We start from the raw sequence: 21,030 nt of genomic DNA, 5'->3' as shown, positions 1-21,030 counted from the left end.
AAAGAATCAATCTGCGGACCAGCAAATACTATTTATTAAAAACAAAATACATATTTATTTTTTGAACGAGAGATATAGCAAAGTATCTTGAATAATATTTTCTTATTGAAATTAAAAATAACAAATCGGTTAATATATAACAACTTTGAAATACATGCACAATAATGGCATAAAAACATTTTATTAAAAATTTGTGTAAAGTACTTAAAACAATTTTCTCTGCTTCAAAGGGTCGGACAGGTGTCTAATGTTGTTATATTTGTTTCTAATGTTTATATTGTTTCTATGATTCACGTTCCTAGCTTCTTTTGTTAGATGTTTAAGACCATTTTCGTTTCGTGTAGATTTTAAATGTTACTTATACTGTAACTTTAACGAAATAGAATATCAGATGTAGTCATTTCTTCCAATGTAGAATAGCCGAGCAGTTGAAGTTTGAGTTGTATATTGCCCCGAGTTAAAAACGATGCAGGATTGAGGACTAATCTGCCCGAAGTCCTGTGAAAACGTGTCAGACGTGCATGGACTCCAACGGCCTACTCAATTCGTCGAACCATTTCAATGAAGGATAGATAGGAGCATAGAAGGCCGAAAAGGAAGGTGCACGCTGTTTTATTAGGCCTGTACCGATAACGAGTGAAGACACCTTTACCGAATGAGTCAATAATGTAGTCGAACGTGAAGGTACTATTGAACAAATTGACATTTATTTACGGCAAATGCGTTCAAACAAGCATAAGTATTTGACGTTTGAGATGAGCTTGGTTAGCAAAAAATATAACATGTCAATATTTAAAATAAAAGAAAGATATATACTTACATAAACTGAGATAGAGCTGGGTTGTCGGCTCGTAAAGTTCCCAGTTGAAACCTCGGTGTCTTCCTTTTTCCTTGCTATGCGGCACTCCACCTTCAGCCCTTCTTGGCTCATTTGGATCCCTGTGAGACAAAAGAGACATATTACATTAATACTTTTAAAAAAATAAAAACAGTTTTAATGTTTAGACATACTGAAGATGGCGAAATGCCGAAACGCGTCAGACAAACGATCGGTCCCGACCAAATTTCAGGTTCATCACTTCTCACACAATACGATTAAATCTTTCAATCAAACGGTTTACTGTTTAACATCTGTATCATGTATATATGTACACACTTCTATTTCAGTAAGTGGAGTAACCTACTTGGAAATTTAAAAAAATCTATTTTTATAGATTTACCGAAAACAAACTAGAAGTGTTTCTGTACATTTTGGTATAAAGCTTTTATAATTCCTGTATATAAAAGATTTTATTTTAAAGAAAATGGAAAGTTTTTAATGGCCGAGATCATCCTTTTCCACAGCTCAAAAATTAAAAGAAATGACTTTTCTTTAACGAGATTACAAAATACTTAAACCAAAATATTATGTACCGTTTACATTTTTATCGTTGAAGAGCTAAAAGAAGTTCAAGTAGCAGATGGATAAATAGAATGTTCTCTGTCGAACCGAGTTATTGAAGAGGACGTGTCCGAGGGGTCTCTGGTTTTATGATATTCTTGTGTTTTAGAAACCGTGTTATCTTTGTCATTATTAAAAAATGAAAAACTACAAACAATATTGTACTGTCTGAATAAATTTATAGAAACCAAGGAACTAAAAAACAAAACACCTTATGAAACTTAACGAAACGTTACTTTGGTATCAACAATCTCGAATGTAAAATAACATTTTTTTTTCCTATGTTCAAGGCATATTTACTAAAATTTCTTTCAGACAATTTCGTTTTATCAAAGGTTGTGTTTTTTATTATTTTGAGGTTTTTTTTTCTGAAACTAGTTGAAATATTTGATGATATGTTTTTCCCTTGTAGGTATATAGTTCTGCAGGTTTTTAAATAAAGGTAATCGGTGCTGAAGAAAAAATCAAAAATTTAGCATATTATTTTTTCAACACCTTTGCAACTTATTTGTTTTGAGAAAAATGAGAAAAATTGAATTTCTCCTAGTCTATATCTTCTTTTATTATAACCAACTAAAAAAATGGGTTTCTTATCTTTTTCGGGTGCTGTGAAAATGGGGCCAAAACTCGAAAAAACGATATCTTTTGAATGTTGGGGGAAAAAACTCATCCTCCGAACAAAAATAAAAAACGCAATGTGCTTACACTAACTACCAATTCATTAAAAAAGTAATGTTTAGTTTATCTGTACGAAGTTTGAGCAGTGCGTCATTCATACACTATACCACACAGTATACCAAAATGCAATTCGGGTAACAATTTCTTATTAGTTACATACACCCTGAGTGAAGCCAACATCCATTGTTGCTCTGCCAACTTTCTGAATAATTGCATGTTATTCTTAAGGACACTCCAGCTTATAAGGGTGAGCAATGTTAGACATGGCTAATGGGATAATTAAATGTGAGGATAGTTATCGTACAACGAAAAATTGGTTGGAGATTAGGTTTTTAACGAACAGTATTTGGAAGTTATTGTGACGGGTACTGTTGGAATCGTAGAAGCGAGCGTTGACAATGGATCTGAAGACTGTTGGAAGGTTTAGCGGTGCCTCTCATTTTTAGTGAGCACTGAAACGGATTTGGAGGTGCTATCTTGTAAAATGTTAGTTTCTTTTGTTGAAACGTATAATGTTCTTGTAACGTCTGAGTAATTTATGTTTTTAGTTCGAGTTTATCAGTTCCAGGTTGGACGTGAGAGAATAGAAGAGATAGAACCCAAGGTCGCGTACACAGTCAGTTTATGGGATATGAGAGTTTTGAATTTATTATATGAATAGTTTTGTTTCGGAGGGTGAAGTTAATAGCGGTAAATTTGCTTTCATTTATTTAATATGACAAAATTCGCTGCATTTGGCAATTACCAACACGTATGACAAGAGCTCCTTCAAAGCAAATGCGGGATAGAATCGGATGATATCACGGCTGTGCCGACGGTAAAAAATTATAAAGGGTGTAGTCGGAATATGTGATATGTAAAGATGTTGCATTGGTTCGAGCACACTGCCCTGTGACATTCCGGATCCCAGTGGGCAATTTGGAGTACTAAGATCTCTACAAACTCGTAAGAATAGTTCTGTTTGGTAGGAGTGAAGGATTAGGCACAAGGTGCTTGGAAGGACAAGTTTTATTATTATAGAAGGTACAGGATCAGCCCTTTGGGACACGTCAAGAAAGGTCCTATTTGGGGATGTGGATATGCGGTCAACAACGCAAAACACCTGGGGTTGGGGAAAGACGTATGGTGATCTTGGAAAAGGTGAAGGGATTTTAGAAGGAAGAAGCTTTATGACCGGGTTTGCCCGGTCTTATGGGAAGGATGGTAGTGGAGGATTTCCAGAGCAACAGGAAATGAGTGGTGTGGAATATAATATTATAGTGATGAGTGAGTAGGATTTCTAATATTACTTTATTTCAAATGTTTGCGGTAGGCTCGCGCTTGTTCCCTTTTCATACGGACCTGACAAAGTGTTTCGGCACTGTAATGATTAGGAAGATTTGTAAGTGCATCTAATTGTATTTGCTTTTTTTCTACAAAATTTATATGTTGAAATGAATGTACTAGTTTTTGTGTATGCATGGAATAAAATATATATTTACATATATGAGATGTAGGATAATATTCACAAGATTTTGATTTATTGTAATGCCAGTGATGCACATTGAATTGTAATTAAAAAATTGATACGAGGATACTTTTGATTGTTGTTATCAAATTGGAGAGGTAATCGTTATAATCCTTATGACGGTTGCTATGGAGTATTGAAAATCTTCTCCTTATTTTTTATTTTTCACCGCCGGGGGTTGACGATTGCGAATTCATTTTGTTATTACCCTTGGAGTGTTCTCTTCAGGGCTTACCTGACGTATATTGCTCCGACCCGCGCTTCCAGACATTCAAGCCGGTTTTTCATTCAACCCTTGATGAAAAGGGTTTCACGAGATTTCCGCCCTGGTGAGATTGGATTTAATTTCACCCTTTTTCACCGATGCGATCGTGACGTCGACCGGCAAGTTTAAAGGCCTTGGGGAGCTTCACAACTACATTATCACCTTTTAAGTGGATTACACCACGACCCTAAGAGAGTTATGAACCTAGGCCTGTAATTAATAGCTTACATGAAGACAGTTATTTATTAATGTTTATCTGCTGCTGTAAGCGAATCAATTGATTTATTTTCTCGTGGACAAATTACTCTGCCCTTACAACCCCTGGAAAGGGATAGGGGCTAGGAATATTATTTATACTACCGTATTAGCACACTGATGAAAATGTGTATTAATGAAACAAAGTGAGCTTTTAAAAAAACAACTTTTTTAATATACTCACATCTGCTGAAATCTAAACTTTTTTTAAACCTGAAAAATAGTAATAATATCTAAAGATAAAAATTTCTTTTTAGTAGGCCTTATTTTGAAGTTTTTTGCCTTTTATATAAAAATCGTGATTGTACTACAAGAGCGTATTACATTTTGGGCAAAATGATGAAAAGTGTCAAAGATTTTATCTCATCCTTCAAAGTTTAAGATTTAAGACGTCTGTATAATGGGAATCTTTCTGAAAAATATGCACAAGACTTATTAAATCGGGTAAATATAACTCATGAGTAAATTTTTCAGTAGGTTTTCCTAGAATAATTGATACTGAACACCAAAACTAATGTTACAGATAATCTGCTGAGTCTGATGTCACTGTAAACTCATCAAATTTTAATAAAAACCCAGTGTGAAGAGTGACCGTCTAGGTGAAGCTACACACGTTTTGTGAAACTAAGCCTAAATATATTTGGCACGTGTCCTAACGTTCTTGCCAATAGAGTCAAGAAGGCAAGAAAAAATATATTTTCCATGAACTTTTATAACAAAAAAAATTTTGTGCTTGATTAGCCGGTGGCAATTTTTTGTTTGTTCAATTTGGATTTTATCCAATGTTTATAGAAACACTGTTTTTGTAGAAACAATGTTTATATAACTGAAAAGAATGCAGGCCAAAAAAATTTGTCCATTTTTTAGTAATAACAACTTAAATTTTCTTTATTTATTTTGTCAACTTATGCCCAACAACACGAAAAAGTATTCTTTTTTTCACAGTTTCAAACTTTTTTGGTAATCCGTTGTCTCTATTCAAACTTTTCTCTAGGGGAAACATACAGCATGTGAAATTCAAAACACAATTCCACTCACCTGACTTATCTAGTGGCAGATGAAGTGGTAATTATCGCTGAATTAAGTCATTGGCGTTGACGTTGGTTCAAAACAGTTTCTGCAAAATTCACTCGGCATCCGGCGAGGACTCATACAATACGGCAATCAAATTAGGCCAGAACTGGTCACGGCAATAACAGTCGTACGCGGTTAGGGTTATTAATCGATCGCAAATCGGAATCCCTCGATTATTACTTCTAAAACTGCCTTGTATCCGCTCTGCCAATTAAGCCGCTGGATGATTAAATCTTGATAACAACGTTATTGAATTGATAATTTGGTTTAAAAATATATCACTTTTACGATGGATCTTAAAAACGAAATGTTTTGTTCTTAGTTTAAGCTTTAAATTTTTCATTAACCTTTCGAAGTGAAAACCGTTCTTAAATGTATATTTATAAATTATTACTATTGAATATTTATTTATAAAGATAAATTTTCTATAGTGTAAACTCCATATGTCAGAAAGGCCGGATGCAAAGGGTTGAATCAGGGTCCTTAGTTTTATACATTTATGAGTTTCTTGGCAGCTGGACCCTTCTTTGTGTTTCCTTAGGTCCTTGGTCAATCTAGGCCGTGGTCCGTTTTTTTTCCAGTTTTATTCCGAAAGCGCCGTTTTTTTTAAGAAACGATAAGTGACTGATGGAGAAAATCGATTAAAAATTAGTACTATTTTATCAAGCGAGAAATTTACTAATATTCATTTTTTGCAATACCAATCATATTAACTGAGTTACTCATTATTTTAAAATAATTAATTTTTTTGTTTTGCTTTTAATATTTTCAGGATTGCTTCCAATATAATTTTAATTAGTTTATTAATATGATATAAAATTGTTGTAGTGTCACGTATTTTATGTTTTTTTCTTTAAAAATAACGTCAGTTATTAATATAATAAGATTTTATATTATATAAAAATGTACAAATGAAGAAGATTAGGGTGGTTAAATCGGTTTTTTTGCACTAATAGTTTAGAACTTATTTATTTATTTATTTACTTACAGTCCAAACAGGTTAGGTACCCAAGCATAGGACAGTCAAGTAACACAACAAAACAATCGTTATATAAAATACTAAAAAAGGGTATAAATATAATAGCAGTACAAATAACAGCAAAGAGGCACACTTTTAACAAAAAATCAATATTATAAATAGAATAATAAACAACACAACAAAAGTAATAAATAAACCCTCAATTACATTTTGACGCACGTTTAATATTTTTTTAAAGATCTGAAATGACAAGGAGAAGGGGTCCGTACTGATAGAGAGTTTATTTAAGTAATGCACAGCTGTGGAGATTGAAGACTGTAACCCGTATTTGGTCCTGTGCCGTGAAGTACCAAACAATTCATGGGTCCGTAGTTGACGCTGGGGAACCCTAAAGCCAATACAAGATAATATCTCCGAGGAATCAATAAAATTATTTAGGATCTTCCAAAGAAACACAACTGAAGCCAAAACTCTTCTATCCTCCAGAGAATCCAGGCCTACGAGAGCAAGTCTGGCTTCATAGGAGCAATAATGGTAGTTCCCGTGATTGCATAATTTGTAATACAGGTATTTCGTGGCTTTTCTTTGTACTCTGTTTATCATGTAAGACCCATCTAACGAACTCGGCGACCAAACAACACTGGCATACTCTAGGTGACTGCGCACCAGCGATTGATAGAGTAATTTTATTGCGAAATGGTTCTTAAAGTCCGCAGTTTGCCTGAGTACGAATCCTAAATTTTTAAAGGATTTATTTCTAACGGCACGGATATGGTCCCGAAAATCACAATTCTTGTTAAAAATAACCCCGAGATCCGAGATAATATCTACCTCGTCAATGTGATAACCTTCGATACTATAAACGAATTGGTCGTAATCGTGAATTATTTTTTTCTTGCTGAACTTCAAAATCTTACATTTATTTTCGTTTAATTTCAAATTATTACGCTTACGCCAAAGCCAAAAGCGACTCAAGTCATTTTGCAAGAGAATACAATCATTCAACGATTCGACAGGGCGATTAATTTTCAAATCGTCTGCTAACAATGAAAATGAAGAATTAATGAGAGCAGAATCGACGTCATTAAAAAATAAAAGGAATAAGATCGGACCAGAATGAGAGCCCTGAGGTACACCAGACCGTACGTGGACAGGTTTCGATAAGCCCTCACCAAATCTCACAACAAAAGACCTCTCAGACAAGAAGGAGTCTACCCATCCCAGAAGGGGTTGGCCCACACCTAGTTTCTTGAGTTTTCTGACCAGAATGAGACGATCCACACTATCAAAAGCCTTTGATAAATCCGTATATACCGAGTGAACACATTTACCGAGCTCTAGATTATTTAAAATGTATTCTTTATAGAGAACAAGGTTCGTAATACAGGAGCGTCCTTTCATGAACCCATGCTGTTGTTTCAGAATAGCAGGATAAACGAGGAGCACAAAGCATCAGCAATAATGGAATCCATGATTTTCGGAATAATTGAACATTTGTTGATAGGGCGATAATTTTCAATATTTTTACGATCTCCTTTTTTATACACCGGGTAACAAAATTAATTTTCCATCTAGTCGGAAACGCGGACTCACTCAAAGACTTCTTGAAAATAATAGAGAGGGTGGGTAAGCGCATCACAACACTTCTTTAAAAGAATTTTAGGAACACCATCAGGACTCATGATACATGATGCATCCAAATCAAGAAGTTTTTTTCTTATAATCTCCGGATTAAAATCGACCCAATTCAAATCAACAGCCTCAGCAGCATCCAACTCAAGATCTGACCCGCAGCTATCAGTGAAATTCCCTTTAAACAGGGAAGCGAATTCCTGGACAATCCTGAACGGGCAAGAGAACCTCTTACCGTTATGGAACATCTCGTAGGGATAACCATTATTAAACCTTTTAGAATTAACAAATGTCCAAAACGTTTTGACATTATAAATGGTACCTAGTTCTATATTTTTAACATAGGATTCGTAACAAGTAGATATTCTAACCTTAGATCTCTCTCTGAGAGTAGCAAACCTCCTGTAATCCTCGGTGGAACCTGATTTCTTAAACTGTTTATGAGCTCTATACTTTCTCCTTAACAAGGAAACAAGTTCTTTGTCATACCAACGGGGATATCTAGCACACTACTTCGAACAACATTTAGTACAAATTCATTGATACAGGAATTAATAATTGAATAAAACTTATCAACCGAGTCCTCCAAGTCACCCGCAAGAATGATATTCCAATTTAACTATGTACGTTTTTTCGTTTTCGTATTCGTAAAAAATAGTTGCTTTACAATTATATTAAAAAACAATTATAACAAGAATACTCCATATAAATCTCTACATTACATGTGTACAACATGAACTCAACAAGAAAATGTTGTGGTTAGATTAACGCACAACGCAGACGATATAAGACATTCTTGTTTATGTTGATAAGACAATAAAAAAATATTCTATACACACCAACTTATATTATTTACTATATTATATTACTACTAGTACTATACTATACTATATTATTTAAGACAAAACTAACACTATACAAGACTTTACTAAGACCAATATGGACATATGGAGTAGAATTGTGGGGCACCGCCAAGCCTTCCAATATCCAGCGCATCCAGTCCTTCCAATCGAAAGTCCTTAGACAAATTGTTAAAGCACCCTATTATGTCACTAACCTCACTATCCACAAAGACTTCAACATTCCTTTTGCCAACGAACTAATCCAGTCCAGATTCCAAACCTTCCATACCAACCTTTCAAACCATCCTAACCATACGGCTCGAGCCCTATCCACTCATTCCCATCCTGACAACCCACCACGACGCCTCAACCGACGATGGCCTCGGGACCTCCTTGATCCCTAATCATATAAACTGAGTGCCTGGCTCCTCAAAGCATGTGTCCTACCGGTGCAGTGCTGGCATTAGTGCTAGTGTTGTGCTGTGTGATATTTCATGCATGTGTACATATTTGTATAGTATACAATTCTGTATAGGTAACAAATAAATAAATTAAATTAAAAAAAAAATATTATTTACTTTACCTTAAAGTAAAGGTATAACTTACACACAGGTTATACAAACAATTGCCAGATTGTACCCCTTGCCGTGGCAAAGCAAATTTTATATATTGTAATGGTAGGGTAAATTAAATAAAATAAATTCCACTATAATACTATTTATTAAACAATTCTTTCCATAATTAAAAAAATAAAAAAATGAAATTATTTAACTTATATATAAAAAACAAAATTAGATTAAGTTGGAAATACAGCATATACAAAAAGCTCAAAGCTCAGTGTGTGTGTTTGTTAGTCCTCTTTGTGTGATCGAGTAAGATTTAATCAGTTTTAGCCCAAGACCAAAGAAGCCAGTATATATCAATTTAATTATCAGAAAGCCATGGTCCATTCAATCGAACGCTTACTTTACGTCCAGAGACAAACGAGTCAAAGTTTGATCTAAAGATTTGCAATTCATAAACGCTCCTTGATTTCTGGCAAACTGCTGAACAAAAACTCCAAACCCAGGCACTGCTTAGGTTCAATGGATGGTAAATGGATGCGCCTCGATGCCAAACACTTTGAGGTCGAGAAAACCAGCGGTTTGCTAATGTATCGACCTCATTTTTCTCCAAGAACCACAAATCAATTTGGAGTTAAAGGAACTATTCGTTAATTGTTCAAATTTAATGATCAATATTCGGAATTACAACAGCGCAATGTCATGTGCTTTTTTTCTGTCACAAGGCAAGAAATTCCAGGACTTGGACTTTACTGTTTTAAAATACAAGAACTGATTCTCCGATTCACATCAGTTTTATACCACGTGAAGGTGAAGTTCTGTCATACACTCAACTACAATTATGTTTGATCGACTCCTCCAAAGCTGTTGAAGTGCGTTCAGGATGCTCAGAAAATAAAACTAGCAGCTGTGACGATGGTTGCATTTTGGCTTAAAACCCTTAGGCTGAAGCATACAGGACTGCAGCTGAAACAATGCACTACGAAAGTTTTGTTGATAGCGTACCGATAGATATGAGTCGATTTAACAAAACTACGGCAGAAAAAATAGTTAGGATTTTCCATTCATCAGAAGGAGAATTTCCAGGTCATCGACACACCGGTAAAAGTTCTGTTTTAAGCTCCCATTGTGATCCCATGTTGTGATCCATCCACTGACCTATCCATGTGGTGAACGGGGCTGGGATTCAAAAATGTCGCCATAACGCCATACAAAACCAACCGTCGGAGTCTATTAACAATGTTACAGTTTGCTTGCTATTCGCAATACATTTTTGTAAATCGCATTCGCTGTAAAACAGGGTTATTGCCCCAATAGGCCACTAGTTAATCAATATTAAGAACAGGTGGTTTTCTAAAACATTGGTATAAGTGATATGGATTAAATATTCAAGTCAGGTTGAAGACACAAGCAGCCATCTATAGTTGAATAGGCTTGGACAATTTTAAGTCATCTGCAAAGAGAAGAGGGGTGAGTATTGTAGAAAAATATTAAATATTAGTGGAGAAAGAGAATATAACAATTTATTACAAAATATCCGTTAAACCTGGACCTAAAGCAAGTAGTCATTATGCACGAGAACGGATGGCTTACAAGAGAACTACTAATCACACAATACCAGCTAACAGTTGTCAGATTTGTTGACAACTATGGCTTAGACAATATTTGATGAGTTCTTTATGGACAATACTTCTTTAACCCTGGATATGTATCCACATATTTATGAATATTTACACATTATACTGTATGTGTGTAAAATCTTTTTTACATATATGTGATCATAACATCAGGATGATGGTATAATTGTGATACAAAACTTTTATTTCACTGTACGAAGTAGAATATAATTACAAAGAACATTACTGTAGAAATATAATATAATTACCTAAATATATAGGGCGGTCCAGCATAAACCCGAAAAAATTAGATTATAGTACATCCTAATTAAAGTAAAATGCAACTGTTCTATCTCAATCCGGTCCGTTGTTATGAATTTTTACACGGTTTTTCCTAAAATCCAGACCTTTTTTAAATTTTAACCAATTTTAACCACATTTTAGAATTCTGGATTAAATTCCCTATGAAGTAAACATTTATTATAATAATACCAATTAAAATAGTTATCTATATTTTTATAAAATTCATTGTTATATACAGTTATGTAAAGAGAAAAATGATTGGATCACTAGAATTCTAAAATAAAGATCTCACTTCGAGAAGGTATAACAGGCAATATTTCAAGAATTAATTAATGAACCTCGTTCAGAAAGTTAAATAATATCAAAATATTTTCTCTTGTTTAATCTTTTTTGTTCTGATGAACAATCTGATTTTATCCGATGTTGAATCTGTAGTAATCCATTTCTCCCAAAAAATTACATTTTTCAATTAATTAAATTTCATCACATCGGGTTTTGTTTAATCGTGTAATGGTATAAAATAATCCTTTATGAGCATTGGTAATTTAACTTTTAAGTTTGGTTCATCTGTTTGTCGTGCGTTTTTACTAGAAGTCCCGCTGGACTTACGAGGGAAGGGGAGGAAAAAACAAAAAAGAGCAATAATTTCATTCGAGGGGAGGGTAGGCTCTGGAAGATTGAGCGTGTTGAATCTTCTTTTGACGAGAATCCTCTTTTTCCTTGGAGGGTCTATTTGGTAAATAACGTTAAAAGTTTTACCACCCGGATCGAAACCGAGTATTAAGGCCTTGACACAGATCAAGTTGCTTTGAAAATCTCTTAGAAGAAGAACTCCTGTTGTAAATAAGCCACCAATTCATTAGGCGTGAAATTAAAACTATTTAATTATAAAAGTTTTTGTTTTGCAAGGCGGACATTTTCTGATAATTAATTACATCGTTTATACTTCTTACATTTTAACCCCGCCACAAGTTATTCAATTTACAAAAGCCTCATGTTATCCACAATGTCCAATTGCTCACATGACACAACAAGGGAAGAAGGGTTGTCAAATCTAAGGGTTTTTATCTTGCTGAATATTATACATAATGATTTAGATTTTCAATTAATTAAGGTTTTAGTTGAGATAAAAAAGTCAGTGTCACGAGCGGGATTCGAACCCACGATCTTCGGCTAGATACGCCGCTACTCTACCACTTCAGCTATCGTGACTTCGATCCACCCGGAAACTAACTTCCCATCTCAACCCCACAATTTGAATTTTCCCTCCACTAAAAACCTTAATTAATTGAAAGATATTATTTGGTCAGTCGGCCCACGAAACCTAATAGATGTAATAAGCAAAATGAAGTATACTTCACTAAAGCTCTCCATGGCCATTTCATTTGTCGCCGAGAATCGAATAGATTACACGACATTTGAAAAATGGCAAAAAGGACGGAATATTCGAAAGGTTGGGTTGGGATGGGAAGTCCGAGTGAATCGAAGTCACGATAGCTCAAGTGGTAGACCAACGGCGTATTTAGCCGAAGGTCGTCGGTTCGAATCCCGCTCGTGACACTGACTTTTTTTATCTCAACCAATACCTTTCATAAATATTAATTAATTGAAAAATTTTAATTGGTCAATCGGACCACGAACTGTACTAGATTTAATAATTATCCATCCCTAACCATTCCTAAACTGAAGTATATCTTCTCGAAAGCTCTCCGTGGCCGTTTCATTTGTCGCTGAGAATCGAATAGATTACAGGACAATTTGAAAAATGGCAAAAAGGAGGGAAAATTCAAAAGGTGGGGTTGAGATGGAAAGTTAGTGTCCGAGTGGATCGAAGTAACGATAGAGAAGTCAAGTGGTAGAGCAGCAGCGTATTTACCCGAAGGTCATGGGTTTGAATCCCGCTCGACTCTTTTATGTCATGTTGAACCGGCACACGGGCACTACTGGGTCTGTCTTCACTCGCGGGTTTTTTGTTTGAGTTATTCAAACGCGTTTCTGCATTACGCCATCTTCAGTGAAAAACTGTCTGTCATTCAGTCTGAGTGGGGTTTATATATTGTTGCGTCCGTCGCTTGTCGCTGGGGGCGTTGCGTTAGGGGGCGTCGTCCCCGTGCTCGTTGGTCGGTCTTGGTGGCGGTTATTTTCATTGTCAGTTATTATTTGTGCGTTGTTGGTTTTTGTTTTTTCCTGGTGTTGGTTGCGATGTTTTGTTCTTCTGAACGTTTTCGTTTTTTGTTATGGAGTGTTTTTAGTGGTGTGAAGGTGGTGTGTGATTGTGAGTTTGTTTGTGCGTTTATAAGTTTTCCGTCTTTAAGTGTTATTTGTTTGTATATCTCGAGGTTCTCCAGTATGTTTAGTTTTCGTCCTTTTTGTGCGTTGTGTATTAATGTCATGCTTGTTTCTATTGTGTTTGGTTCGTGGTTGTAGTGTATTAAGTGTGTGGCGTAATTTGATTTTCCGTCATTGTCTCTGAAGGATCTAAGATGTTCTTTGAATCGATCTCTTAGTTTTCTTCCAGTCTGTCCGATGTAAGTGTATCCGCATTGACATGTGATGCTATAAACACCGTTGTTGTCAAGCGGGTTAGTTGTGTCTATGTTTCTTTTTAGTAGTTTACCTGTGTTATTGTTTGTCCTTAGTGCTGTTTTCAGTCCGAGTTTGTTGAATAACCATTATAACCAATACCTTATATAAAGATTAATTAATTGAAAGATATTATTTGGTCAATAAGACCACGAAAACTAGTTACTTTGAACTTTGCTGAACCAGGTCCTGGGTGAACAGCTCGACCTAAACCCTATGTACAGCAAACTTAGTGAGTCTTTGTAGATGATTAACAAAAGACAGTTTCGATAACAGATTGGCCACTAGGTATTTGTTATTTACAGCTTCTATTTTCTTACCCTTATAGTTTCAACTCTCTAATGCAGCTTGCCTACCACCGATCCTAAAAATTAAAATTTTAAAGTTATCATTTTCAAACTACAAAACGTTCCATTCCAAACTGCCTCATCATCTGAACTCTTTCGTCAAAAGCCTGTCATCCACCTCACTAACTAATAATCCAAACAGAAGACTGAAGCGTCGGTGGCCCCGCGATAACCTTAACATCGGTCTCCTACGATGGAGTACATCTCGCTCATCGTATTGATTTACTAACGGCTACCATCACTGGATGGTAGCTGTTCACACTTTCATGCTTACCGTTAATATGTTTATATGTAAATATTATGTGTTTTATTTGTTGCATCGAAGAATGCAGTTGTAAAAAAACAAAAAGTTTTAAAACACGTTATCCAGGCTAACGGTCGATTTTAATTAATCACAAAAAATTTCTAATAGGTTAATATTTCTTTGTAGTCGTCGAATCTATCTGCTAGTATCACTATATACAAGAAGTGAAGTTAAGTCATTCAAAAACAAAATACATAGGATGGGGTTTAACAGACACCACCGGTTTTAATCTGAACCTTCAAAATACCATATTTATTTCGTACAAAAATAACAACTAAACCATTCAAAACGTAGATTTTTATATGAAAAGACCAGATATATTTTAGCTGACGCCGTCAGACAAAGGCAACACCGAGGTTTTAACATGCATGACTTACATTTAAAATGTGTGGCCTGATGAAACAACAAGCCAGAATAATCCACCGCTAATGAAGGCGAGAAGTCGATAACCAGCCACTAATGTTCAGAAACAAAGATCTTAAAGGCAGAATTATTAGCACTCATGCTGAAACATATTTATTGGTGTATTTTAGTTGCCTAGACAGATAAGTTAAATCCAAGGTTGAAGCCAGTCGAAGAATACTTCATTTATGCGGTGTTTTCATCATCTTGAAGAGAAGAGGTTGCTTGAAGGAAAAGGCGTCCGGGGAGGCTCTTGGGAACGGAAATTGTGTTTAAGAGTCCCGGGTTCCGACTGAAGAGATTTCCAACAAATTCTATTGCGGTCGAGAACGTGGCTGTTGAGTTGTGATTCACTTAGAGGCCTAACCGTCCCCATGGCTTGTCCTAACTTGACAATGGACGTTGCCTACCCTTTGTGACAACAACTTGGACCCGTTTTGACACAAATTGCCGGGGGTGGGAGCTCTTGCTCACCAGCTCTTAGCACCGGCAATCAACAATTACGCCGCCCATTCACGGAAGCAAGTTCACCTTTGAAATTATAAAGTGTTTTTACACTTTTATGTAGTTTGAAGACGATCTTCTGCAAATCTGAGGCTATTTTAACATATCGACTGTTTTGTTGATAATACTCTGACTTTTTAAAATTAGTTTTAGTTGTTTATATTGCATCAACGTTTATGAGTAATTTAGATCATAGAGTGCAGGTTACTTTTAGACAATTTTATAGTTACTTAACTGATATTGTCACAACACTTCTGGAAAATTACATTCAACTGATTTAAAAAAATAATATGTTTTGTAATAACTTAACGTTTGCTAGTTTTGTTGTGCAGTATAAATTATAGAAATAAAACAAAATTAAAATTTCAGACTTATCCAGTTATAGGGTGAAGTTCCATTGGTCACAAAAAGTTCTAATAGGTTAATATTTCTTTGAAGGCCGTCGTCTCTATCTCCTATGATCACAATAATGTCGGCGTACCAAAGGATATTATCAAATTTGCCCCCTATGATGATTATGATGATCTAATTATCCGAAAACAAACAACATAGGATTGCGCTGTGTGCGATTTGTTTGATCATAGACTTTTTCTGTTATTTTACTGGTGGAATTAGACTGTGGAAATTCATAATTATGTCAAAAATATACCCACGTAAATACACTCAACCACACTTCCAAAAGTATGTGATTGGCCAGCTAGAAATTTAATTTATTTCAAAATTGTTTGTAAAACCAGCGTTTTTATATCAAATTGTGACATGTTGCATTGTTCCATATTAAAAACCGGATTCTCTTATTACCAAATCCTAATATCCTAACTAACCGATCGCAGCTTCAGAGGGGGATGCACCGTGTTTTCGGATGTCAAGTCCTATCCTATATACAATTTGTACTAATGAGGTTTCGATATATCCCAACAACATCCTTACAACCTACGCGGAGGGTACTGCAATTTTATCTCCTATCTCATATCCTATCTAAGCCATCTCCAGCATCCCCAAGCATCCTTAGCTCATTGATGAATGGTGCAAACCGTGAAAAATGAAACTGAACGAGGACGAATGCACCCAAATTACGCCTTGCCCACGTCTGGCCCATGTTAACAGTAAAAAACGATCTACACAAGTAATATATTTAGGGCTAGGACAGTAGACTGACGTGGAATCCTAAACATGGACTCAAGACACAAGAGCTAAATAGACGATTTGGACAACTAAGAAGATGAGTAGGATTGAAATCAGACATAAAGGCAACCAATATACTAACTTGGTACGATACATTACTTCAACCTACGGAGTGGAACTGTGGAGTACCAAGCTATCTAACATCCAATGAATCCATGCACTCCAATCTTCTGAGAAGAATTTTCTAATCTCCTATCTATGTCTCCAGTACAATCCACTATCCACAATGACCTTAACGTTCTCTTCATAAAAAAATGATCCTTTCCCGCTTCCTGTTTTATGTTTCATACCAATCGTTCAACCCATCCTAAGCATTTCTGATCCCAAGAACGCTTCATGTCGCCTCAAATGGCGATGGCCACGAGACCTCCTTGCCTTACTAACAAAGTGAGTGTCACTGGCTTCTCACAACGCGTGTCCTCCGAGTGTAGTACTAGCCGTAGTGTTATTGTTTGCCCTTTCGTGGTTGTTAAGAAAGAAGAAGTTTTTTCAATAAATAAGTCACACCCCGTCAATAATCTCTAGAGCAGAAATGCTCATCATTAACTGGGATCCCTTGATCCCTTTCTTACAGTCTGCTTTTTAGGATATTTTGATTTGAAATTGTTAAATTAAATCTGAATTTTGAACGAATTCGAGAGAATACTTATCCTTTCTAAGGTTCCTCCCGAAGCTTTAACTGCTCCTTTTAGTCGGGAAGGTTATTGAAAGCCGTTTCTGCCTTAACATGTGAATTGTAATTGTTATGAAACCCACAAATCCCATCAATGATGATGACGAAGACGCGCCTAATTGACTAAAACATAGAATATAGGTAGACTTAATTATACGATGCGAACGATGAACATTATCAAATTTGATGGATGATTACGAGTGGTAGACAAATATTTTATAAAATTGTAAAATAACTAGAATTACTATTAAAAAAAATTGTTTCACTATTTAATTTTCGTTATTTTTACGGTTATTCTTGAAGGTGTTTTTTTATTGTTCGAGTGTACAACGTTTATCATAATGTCCCATTCTCAAGTAAAATGAAAATTATTTGCAGAAAACGTATTTTATTCCATTTGCTTAATTATTAATACATTTTTATTACAACGATAATGTAATAAAAATGCTGAAACGTTGTACATTTCAACATGTAAAAAGAAACACACTACAGTATAGGTTTAAGCATAAAATTATCTATAAAAAGGAAAAAAAAGAGGGACAACAAAAACAAATAAATTTTACTTTTAATCTTAAAAGTCAAATATTTAATCAGCAAGCGAGCAGAACTAAAATCATAAAACTATTTATACATCTAATCTTTGATAATGCTTATCAACTCATTATAAAAGTAGTATAAAAAAGCGGAAATAAAAACCATTTAGAGCGATCACGTGAAATGGTTACTTTTCTTATTTTGTCACTCCCATTGGCAAGTGATCAAGCGTTAAAGTAGACTTCGTAAACTAACCCCGGAAATAAGATAAAAAAAAGCCAAGTTCAACAAAAACCTCATAATATCAAAGTTTATAACAATGTTGGGCCAAGTCTAAATGAGAGATATGGATTAAGCTGGTGGAAGGGAACTTACCCAGTTTTCGCAAAGTTGGTAAAGAAGTTGAGAACAGACTCAGCGACTTTATGGTCCTGAGTGGTATAATTTTGGGGGAAATAAGGATAACCTCCTACAAGTGGCAGACCGAGGAGGTAGTTTACGTCCTCACCTCTCACGCTACCCAATCTCTGTAACAATAAAAAACAAGAAACCCTTTAAAAAAAATAATGGTTGGAAGTTACATAAAATATGGTGCAGGGCCGTGGATTTACGTACATATTATATGTTTCACATTTTATATTGCACATGCATTGAATTTGTACATATGACAGTTCTGATATTTAACTATTTTATTTATAATTTAACTTATTACAAAACATGTTTTTATCCATTTTGTTGTTTACATTAAATGATTTTGTTTTTTCTGATGGTTGTTGTGTGTATTACATGTTCTTAATAATTATTTATATCCTGATAATATGTGTCTGTAATTTGAACTTTTATTCAGAATATAGGGCTCCCCGCATGTATAGATTCGTAATTTAAGGCATGGGGCGTCGGTGGCCGCAACGGTTTAGGCATTGACACGGCGCTCATCACTGTAAGTTAAAGGTCCCGGGTTCGAATCCAGCGGCCCTGTATTCGAACCCGACATACTTGCAAATGGGCTTTTTTCAAAAACATCGGCACCCCGAGGGTTCATATAACCTCGTAGTTGAAATACCCTCGTAAAAAAAATTAAGCATGCACGAAACAAATAAATAAAAAAATATGGAGAGAGAGTCGAATTAATTATAAACATAATAAACCACGCTTTAGGCTGACATAACAGGCATCATATTTTACAAACCCAAAAATGATGCAATAAATTGAACATGAGGTTTAAGACGTTTTTCTTCAGGAAAATTAGAAGAATCCCTTGTATTAAAGGGATATTTTTTGTATTTCCACCATGTACTGAATAGTTTTATTGATTAGGTACAATTGAAATCTGACATATAGCTTTTCAGTTTTTAGAGTAGGTTTTTCGTATTATCAAACTTTTTATTGACATGCTTTTTCCATGAAATTTTCTTTCAAGAAATTTAAATTTCAACTTAAGTTAACTAATGTATCTAAACCTCAAATGATAACTGTTAAAATTAAATCGGAACAACACGACTATAAACAATAAGTGAATGTTTTTTCTTTGCTTTCAGCCGTTGCTTATGATTCAGCAGCACTGCCCGAGTGATTAAAGGTATTATAAGTTAACCAGGTTCTTTAATATTCAGTATGCGGTACGAGGATATGGCCAACAGCTGTGCTTTACGGAAAGTGAGCTTCGTGCTGCGCCTGCTCGCTTTTCAACCCTTCGCGACTGATATTACAATTAAGTATATTAAATGTAGTAGATTTCTTTCCGTATAATAAAGCTAATTATATTTTTTCCATTATCTCTTACCGATTTAATCCGTCGTTTTTTTTTTTTGAAGAAAGGAAGAAAGTATATAAGTAAAAATGTGTAGAGATTAGTGACCGTTAATCGATAGTTGTTCAGATATCGTGAGATGCGGTCGGGTGTGATGTAAGTTTCAAAAAATCATTTTCTTTATCGTGCCAACGTTTCGATCTTTTATTGAGATCATCTTCAGGGCCTGGGATTTACAAACAATGATTACATTTAACAAATAAATTTAGGATGTGGAAAAGTGAATTTATACAATGCAAAATATATTTTATATTCAAACAAAGTATTTCTACTCACTCAAAGTGTTTGTCTTCTGTGTAATTGTGCCATCTTTGCGTGTCGTGTTGAGAGTGCCAGTGAGATTCTGCTGTTTTATGAAAGGATAATCTGGCCGAACTATTACCAACACATTGTTCCCCTTTCTCGGCTTTTTTCACTTCAAAGAAGCCGACGCCTTACACAAAATTGTCTTTTATATACCGACTTCCTTCCCCACCCCTTCAAAACCAAACACATATAAACATAAAACAGCAAAATCTCACTGGCACTCTCAACACGACACGCAAGGATGGCACAATTACACAGAAGACAAACACTTTGAGTGAGTAGAAATACTTTGTTTGAATATAAAATATATTTTGCATTGTATAAATTCACTTTTCCACATCCTAAATGTATTTGTTAAATGTAAACATTGTTTGTAAATCCCAGGCCCTGAAGATGATCTCAATAAAAGATCGAAACGTTGGCACGATAAAGAAAATGTTTTTCTGAAACCTACATCACACCCGACCGCATCTCACGATATCTGAATAACTATCGATTAACGGTCACTAATCTCTACACATTTTTATATAATCCTGAAAGGATAATCTGGCCGAACCATTACCAACACATTTTTTCCCTTCGTCGGCTCTTTTCACCTCAAAGAAGCCGACGCCTTATACAAAAATGTCTTTTCTATACCGACATCCTTCCCCACCCCTTCAAAATCCAACGTATATAAACACAAAATAGCAAAATCTCACTGGCACTCTCGACACGACACGCAAGAATGGCACAATTACACAGAAGACAAACACTTTGAGTGAGTAGAAATACTTTGATTGAATATAAAAAATATATTTTGCATTGTATAAATTCACTTTTCCACATCCTAAATGTATTTGTTAAATGTAAACAATGTTTGTAAATCCCAGGCCCTGAAGATGATCTCAATAAAGATCGAAACGTTGGCACGATAAAGAAAATGTTTTTCTCAAACCTACATCACACCAGACCGCATCTCACGATTTCTAAATAAACAAGTAAATAATGTTTATTATATTTTAAGGACAAAGTTGTATTTTTTCACTAATCAACGTAATAAAATTTTTCGTGTCACGTACGTGTGTATTGTTATTAATAAATATTTTCAAAGGATAGAACAACATTAACCACTCTAAAGAAATGAAGGAAATATTTTTTAAATTAAAATAGTTGTTAAGTAAGGAAAATATATGATCATGTATGATTTGAATTTCCCTCTTGAGACCAATTGGCCCAAGCCCCCAA

General features: G+C 35.0%; 1 protein-coding gene across 1 annotated transcript in view; it reads right to left on the bottom strand.

Annotated features, from left to right (window-relative positions):
• Window positions 1–201: 201 nt before the first annotated feature.
• Window positions 202–21,030, bottom strand: part of LOC106665681 (neuroligin-1-like) — a 312,439-nt gene continuing 291,610 nt past the window's right edge. The window contains exons 8-10 of the mRNA XM_024227471.1: window positions 18,063–18,214; window positions 821–939; window positions 202–687 (exon numbers count right to left, since the gene is read on the bottom strand). Coding sequence (XP_024083239.1) covers window positions 512–687; window positions 821–939; window positions 18,063–18,214 — 447 coding nt within the window. The 3' untranslated portion in view covers window positions 202–511. The remainder of the gene's footprint in view (window positions 688–820; window positions 940–18,062; window positions 18,215–21,030) is intronic.

The sequence above is a fragment of the Cimex lectularius genome, unplaced genomic scaffold, assembly GCF_000648675.2.
Source record: "Cimex lectularius strain Harlan isolate CLEC.00 unplaced genomic scaffold, Clec_2.1 scaffold18, whole genome shotgun sequence".
In the NCBI taxonomy this organism is placed as follows: Eukaryota; Metazoa; Arthropoda; class Insecta; order Hemiptera; family Cimicidae; genus Cimex; species Cimex lectularius.
Note: the sequence above shows the minus strand (reverse complement) of the source record. Positions and strands in the feature narration are given on the sequence as shown.